This window comes from Metopolophium dirhodum, chromosome 7 (genome assembly GCF_019925205.1).
Source record: "Metopolophium dirhodum isolate CAU chromosome 7, ASM1992520v1, whole genome shotgun sequence".
NCBI lineage: Eukaryota > Metazoa > Arthropoda > Insecta > Hemiptera > Aphididae > Metopolophium > Metopolophium dirhodum.
This window is the reverse complement of record NC_083566.1, coordinates 4,026,689-4,035,047: the sequence shown is the minus strand read 5'-3', so window position 1 is coordinate 4,035,047 and position 8,359 is coordinate 4,026,689. Positions and strand designations below refer to the sequence as shown.

Sequence of the window (8,359 nt, the reverse complement as noted above, 5' to 3'; positions counted from 1 at the left end):
TATAGCATATTATGCTTAAAAAATCACCCTGTGCAGTTTTAGAATTTTTGTATTTTCAGACAATGCATTTAGTTTAATTGTACTGCATCGTCGTACTCTCGTACCCAAAGCATTTTTTAATAGGCTATTGTAGGCTACCTATAGTAGTTGTAGCTCGGTACATTTTCAAAACAATAGTAGACTGCACGCAATGCTGCCGTCCATCGGTCAGCTAGTTAGTTAATACTTAATATACATAACAATGAAGAGTAAATTTTTAATTAATTTAAATACCTATATACCACGCAAGGTATAAATTTTCGTATTTAAAATACAATATTATTATGATACACTTCTCAAATTGGCTGACTTAAAAAATGAATGAATTGTGGACAGGGTTATAAAAATATGCATGTTAAAAAATAAAATTTAAATGACTCCACTGATATGGCTATTTGTATTTTTAATAATTATTAAATTACCTATCCCCGGTATATCTTGGTTAAAGCGAAAAAGGTCTTCTAGAAGAAATAGTTACGTGCGTAGCGATTGGTTTTATAAATGGATACTTTCTAGTTTCTGGGCTAGATAACTTCATGCAGCTCAATATTGACGAAATTACGGCAAAGTGTATTCAAAAAGTATTAAACAACACAAAATCAATTTGGATAAGTTACAAAACGTCATATAATTGATAACAATGAAAAATCTTATTATTACCTACATAAACAAATACATATTAATATATTATTGCCTATATTAGCGATAGCGAATTCAATGTACTCTATATGGATAAGTACTGCCGTACTGGATTGTTAAATATTATTTACCAACACGGATTTATTTTTGATAATTTATACTAAAAACATTTGACGCCCTTGAAATTAAATATTTTAATAATACGCACTTTTTTCAATTATAAGAACGGAACCATTACAATATTTATCACACATACACGAATAATAATAATTCAAAATATAGGCCGTGTTATTGTATTAATATTATGCATAATTATTTATCACATCATGTAGTGGGAAGGTTTATTGCAGTTCTATAGTAAGTATAGGTACAAAATTGTATTATTTCATTTATACAAATACAAATACAATTATGAATATAAGAATACGATTTTAGTTTTTCAGCGAATAGACTCAACCTAACCTAACTTAATGCACAGGAAATTTAAAATTATTCTAGTTATTATTTTTTCTGCCCTTGAATTATGATAACTCGCTATGAACTATGTATGTATGTTTATTTTATAAATAATATGACGTCTATATAATATGTTCGTAATTATATTAACTGTTTACTACTGCACTGCGCAGTATTAAAACTTCTGTAAATTAGCTACTAATTTTAGTCACAATTATTCTTACGAGATGCAGATTAGTCTCTAATTAGTTATTAAATCTCAATACCCACGTGCACAGCGTAATTTACACCTATTCTACATTACGGATACGTAAATTTATAATATTATTACATTACCAATTATAAATATAATATAACTTTATACCACAGCGGAATATGTAATCAACATTCGATATTGTTTGTAGGATTATATATATCATATATTATATTCATATATACATCCCAGTTTGATCGCATATGTAACAGGAAAAGGAAAGGATTTCCTTTATTTTACTCACGGCCATGTATAATATTAGAATATGAATATTGATATAGGTACGTTATAATATAATAATATGCTGATATACATAATATGAATGGTTGTCCGTTTAGTGAGTCACGATCAATCAGTGGAGGTTATCGGTTATTATTACACGTTAGTTAAGTTACTAGTTAGTACCTATAGGCTATAACTTATAACTTATCTAAAGTCTATCTGTACGAATATTAAGTTGTTTAGATAGGTTATATATATTATACATTAGGATTAACCATTAGTTACATCATACACAACTATCCATAATATTATACATACAGAGTGATCCATTTAACATAAGACTGCACTCATTATGTTTTTAGAAAACACTAACGTTGTTGAAAGCAGTGAACCTCAATTATTTGAGATACCCCTGCAGCTCTACCTCTCCACTCCACTCATATAAATTTAAACACTTATTAAGTTACATAAAATACTCGTCCAAAAATAACAATTTTTATGTATCTAAATGATGCTCAAAAAAAATTTTTGCTATAGTATAAGGAATTGAAAATGCACGTTGTCATTAAAAAAATTTTAAAACGGTAACGATAAAAATAAAGGAAACATTGAAATAATGAGTGACTTATATTAAAGAGATCACCCGGTATATATTATAAACACATTTTTATATTAGGTATCCATTTTTACATTATCTAGTTAGTTTATATAACAATAATATTGTTCAAGACGATATTTATTTCCACTTGCTAAAAAAATATAGGTACATCATGCATCTACATCACAATTTTAAAATAAAAATAAAAACCGAGTAGTGTCTTATATACGAATAGGTACATAGTATACAGTGTATACTATACATGGTTTATAATTTGACCATCGATACTCGATAGGGATAGGCATACCTATAGGCTATAAGTATAATATATTTGATGAAAAATCTTACAGTTGTGATTATGAATAATATATATGAACATATTATTATTACTTATTTCGTGATCGACGACGGTCATCATATTATCATAACTTAGGAGTACTTAAGGACTTTGAACCGGTAAGAGCAGATGAGAAGATATTAAAGATGGTGCGTTTAATTTGAAAGCAATATTTTTGTTCAATATAACAAATGTTTGTTATATAATTTGTTATACAACTGTTAAAATGTGTTCATGTAAAATTAATAATTACCAAAGAATAAGCACTGTTTTGAGGTACACAAGTTTAAATTATCGATTGTTATTAAAAACAAAAATCGTGAATATTGTTATAATAATATAATATAGGTAAGGACGTAAGGTCTTATATTACAACTATTATAAAATGTAAAGCGATAATAATATAAACTGTTGGGATTATTATGCGTATAAAATACTCAAGAAGAAGTAAGAGTCATCGTGCAAATGCAATAATTACTGTTTATTACCGACACTTAGAAGTTTAGAACTATATACATTATACACCAAGTATAGAAAATAAGTACTATACCTGCAACGGCCAACTAGTCACGCCTAACTGGAGTAAATTATTTGGCAAAACGAAAACACTGAAATAATAGGAACACATTTATTTTAATAGCTTACTCGCATATATTTGTTCAATCATGGCATAAGACATAGCGACTATATTTAAATATTATAACCGAAAGGAACTCGCTATATATATAAGCTACCTACTGAGTTATACGCCCAACGATCTATACACATAAATTTTAACTATATTAACTATTAAGTTATTAACTATTATACTGAATGCTTGTCGGCTGTAGACGCTTATAAAATAAATCGACGTTGTGTCGTTATGTACAGGATGATTCACCGATCATGCTCGCCCCTTTTTAATCTTCGATAATGCAGTTCAAAATTTGATGTTTGGAATCTTTTTAATACCACCGTATTTCCAAATTCTTGTGAGCTATTTTACTCTACTTAAGAAGTGTCCTATGAATACAAAATTTTGTTTCTCAAATAACTCCCCCTTTTTCTACTGTAAATTATTTAGCAGATATTTTTTCTGGAAATGTTGACGTATCAAAATTAAAACTCGTACGAGTAGTTGTTGAGTTATTTAACTTTGTGTACTAAGAATGAATCGCGGAAAAAAGTCCCGATAAAAATTAATGAAAATATATAAAAAAATTGAAGTATAGATATGTTAAAATTGTATTGAAAATAATATTAAAGTTACATAAAAAAATCATATAATATCATAAAAATGTTAATTACTTACTTAAATCACATATTAAAGTATGATAAAATTAAATTTATTACAAGTCTAAAATAATAAAACGTAATGCAATAGTCAATAATAAATACGATTATAGTACATATATAATTATAATAATAATGCTATAAAAATCTACCTAATATTATAATTAGGTACACCTCTTTCTTATGTTATGACTTACGGCTGTTAAAAAATCTAAAACTCCCATATTGCCCGCTTGTATTTGTATACATACATTTTGTAGACGTTTTTCTACGATCCGAGTTTGCCCTAGTTTTTTAATAGTTCTCGAATCTCCTACAGCATCTGAAGCTAAATTCGCTTCATCTGCGGAAATTTCCATTTCAATTTCTCATTAATTACACACATATATTATACATATTTACACACTAAAATAAGCACAAAGTACAACTGTACAACTGCAGCAGTACAAGAATAAGATTTTCGGTAAATTTTTCATTAAACTTTTTTTTCCTAGCGTGGGACTTTTTTTTCCGATTACCTCTAAGAATAATCGGTTCACGATAATGACTTAGGAATATACGGGGGCTATGGTAATTTGAAAGTATTAGTGATTAATATTTATAAATTGAAAAAATGGTCCAAGTATAATATAAAATATACTAAATCTAATATTTCATCCATTTTATATTTTTTGTAAAACCATTTTTAAGGACAGTAAACAAGGAGGGTTCTCATTTTAAAAACAGAAGTTTGCATCATCGGAGAACTGCACTCGTTAGACGTTAAGTACCTAGTACAAAAAATACCGTCTTTAAGTATATAATATTTAAAACGTCCAAAAATCAGAATTTGTGAATGAATTAATGATGAAGCAAACAAATGAGGGCGACATTCTGGGTGAATCACACAATGTATATTTACGAGAACGGATACGCCATTTACACTATATAATAATATTATATACACACACACTCACATATAGGTACAGTGTATACAGTTAACGACAAAGCGACAATTTATGTTCAAAATTGTATGGCGTCGGCTCTGAAAAAAGGAAACATCTGCAGACAAGGGGTGTTGGTTTTGGCGGGAAACCGAAGCTGGTATACACTGTTGTTATACTGCAGCAGTACACACAATGCAATACGCATGTTTCTAATTTATATTGCCCATTTGCCCACGTGTGTGGCCATACTCATACAAATCTTTCTACAACGTACACACGCGTAAACAGTTTTAAATGCGTATGTTTGTACGCTATATAGTATAGCATAACCAAACCTACATAATATTATTATATTGCATAGAGATGACGAAAAGGAGAAGCTATGTGGGAAACAAAATTAATATATTCTCGTTGTAAAACAATGTAGTGCGTGTTATTGCGTTAAAAAAAAAAAAAAAAGGTTAGAAAAGGTTAAACGAGAATATAAGATATCCCAGTTAGCTATAAATATATATTATAACAATGTATTTATAAATCCCTTAATATGATGGACATGTGGTCGAAAAAGTTGATTGTACAAAATACAAATAAGAACTACGACTGTCGCCACCATAGACCTATATGGCTAAACCTATAATTTATAAGTCTACGGTCGCCATTATAATTCCTTAATAACTTAATTTATAAGTGTTGATGAATATTATAATATCATCATGCAGTAAGATATCAATCGGCACCAATAATATAGGTATAGTGGTATGCATACAAGTTGAGAATAAAATATTATTATTTTGTTAAGTTATTATTTTTAATTGTATAGGCAATGGCGCAACCAGAATTTTTCAAAGGGGGGGGGGGGGTCCATACTTGTTAGAACATTTTAACCACGGACTAAGAAAAAAATCTGGTACACCTATAATCTGTATACATACAATCATAAAATAATAAATTGTTCATAAAAAAATAAATCAATGCTTAATAACATTTGAGAAAATACATAATATTCTTACCTATATTAATATTTTTGTAATTATTACAAAAAAAAAGTAAAATAATTCATGGCTAATGGGAAGTATTTTGTGTTTTCAACGGCATGTAACTTATGTAAGTATTGATTCCATCTTGAAACTTATGAGTAACTATTTTAACTCAGTGAACGAATTTATACACCGACGTATTATAATAGTTTAATAGTGAAATAGTGTATGAGTAATGTATGACCCTTGATTATTTTTTATTTTGAACATAAACATTATAAACTCCTGCAGTATAACCTATAATTTATTTATTCTCAGGTTGAGTTTATGACTTATGGATAATGGGTAATATTATACTATAGGTAATCTTTAAATTATAATACAGTGGAGCATTGTGGGTCAGCAGGGGCCTGGAGAAATGTTTTAACTTATTATTTTTCTGTATAACTGTAGATCCCTTTCTACGTAGGTACTTCTACTACCTACTCATGTTTGTATATTTTACAATGGTATCCGGACAAGTCGCCGGATTCACCGCGAAACAAGTCACTGAGTGTTATTAACCTAACCTAACCGTAGTTATTTCGTATATGTTTTCACACATTTTGTTTTAATATCTTAAAACTAATTTTTAGTGTTGGTATCTATATGACTATATTATAATATTTGAATATTTGAATATTTTATTATAATATATTAAATTACGACCAGATATTTTGTATATAAATATAATATAACCAGCTGAATAATCCGGCGTTGCCCTGGAAAATATTTTGATTAATTAACCCCTTTTGGGTATAATTCGCTGTGCATGTGGAAGCAAAATCATATTATATTTTAATTTTTAGCCATCCCGCGTGGCATTGCCTGTGAGACTCGCTTAAGGTTATGTGAACAGTATATTAGCGATGTGGGTGATACAATAAAACCTATATTACCAAATTAGTCTATCTTTGTAGTTGAAAAAATGTTTATACGTGTACGAGTGTACCTAAAATAGTATTGAAACCATAATTGATCATCCCAAATTTTTAGGAGTATTTAATATATATATTAATATATTTTGGGGGTTATTATTGTATTTTAATTTATTTTATTTTATTTTTACGGACAAATCGGCGTAATTGTACCTAGCTTTGTGAAATAATAGTAACTATACAAGTACTAAACATTGTATATATCCTTATATTATTTATCTAATTGCCCGATTGGGCGTGAGTTAATTAAAATAAAATAAATAATTCGTATATATTTAACCTGCAACCAAATGCAACTATTAATAAACAAAAAAAAAGTTACAATTTCCACCGCGAATCTTAAGATCTCTGTTTGACCACCTCTTTAAAATATGAATATCAGATAATCCTTACTTATTGCACATCTAGATCATTAAAGGAACCAGTATTCCAAATATCAAGTATGAAGTAAGCAGTGCCGTACCCAGGATTTGTTTTCGGGGGGGGCTTTAACATACTTAACTTTATAGGAAAAAATTTAAAACATATAATATATACACATAGTTTTTAATGTATTATGCATTCATTATTAAATTGTCACAATTTAAAATCTAAACGCCTTTCCTTTTTAGACGCAAACATATTTAAAATAGCATCTGTGTCAATTTGTATGTCTCTGTGGATATTCATAAGAGCTAATCCGTTTAATCTTGCCTCACCGGTAGAGTTTCTTAAATAGGTCTTGATTCTTTTTAAAGAAGAAAAACTTCTTTCAACCGATGCCGTTGATACAGGCAAAATAGCAAGAAGTTTTAATAAAATATTTATATGTGGGAATAAATCTTCGGGGCATTTTGATAATGTGTCTAATGCATTTTTTGGTAAATTATTTTCTTCATTAGACCATTTTTGCTTCCAAAATTCAAATTCATTTTTTAATAAGTCCATGTGAATGTTTTGGTTATTAGATCTTAAATCTTCTTCATAAAAATCAATAGCTGGCTGTATATCACTAAATGATAAATTACCAATTTTGCTTGGTAATAAAGAAGATAAAGAAATAAAAATATTAGAGTTCATTTTAAAACGTTCATTAAATGATGCTAAAATATCATCTAAATATGGATAATATAATGATTGTCTGTAGTAAGAGACATGGTCATTATTGAGTATGGCATAATTTTCTCGATGTTTTTGAGTCCCGACTACTCTTGGTATGGTTGGTGATGTACCAACTTCTTTTGCGATTTCACAAGCACGATGAAATATAGAAAAAAAAGTTTCTTCCGTCCGTAAATCTTGTAATTTTTGAATTGTCAATTCTACAGATTCTATTGCAATGGATAAATCAATATTTTCTGTTTGAAGATATTTTGAAATAAAATAAGTTATTCCAAGGACCTTTTCCAAAATACAGATAGTTATAATAAAATTAAAATTACACATAGATTTATGTAATGGAAAAACTGCTTTATCATGTTCTATTGACATAAGTTCTTCCAATGCACTAATTATTTCAATAAAACCTTCAACCAAAATTAAAATTGACTCGTGTCGTTCTACCCATCTAGTCTCGCAAAATTTTTTCAACCCAGAAAAGGATTTAGATTCTAATATACTAAAAGGTCGTCAACATTATTACTATGACATGAACGATAATATGATATTGTTCTGTGATATGAAC

General features: G+C 28.5%; 1 protein-coding gene across 1 annotated transcript; it reads right to left on the bottom strand.

Annotated features, from left to right (window-relative positions):
• Positions 1-7,223: 7,223 nt before the first annotated feature.
• Positions 7,224-8,269, bottom strand: LOC132949487 (52 kDa repressor of the inhibitor of the protein kinase-like). The gene has a single exon (XM_061020402.1). The coding sequence runs from the start codon at positions 8,164-8,166 to the stop codon at positions 7,273-7,275; it is 894 nt and encodes a 297-aa protein (XP_060876385.1). The 5' UTR covers positions 8,167-8,269; the 3' UTR covers positions 7,224-7,272.
• Between the last annotated feature and the right edge of the window lie 90 nt (positions 8,270-8,359).

Bases quoted from the DNA above. Each gene is read 5' to 3' on its own strand.
- LOC132949487 (XM_061020402.1), bottom strand. From the start codon at position 8,166: ATGTCAATAGAACATGATAAAGCAGTTTTTCCATTACATAAATCTATG.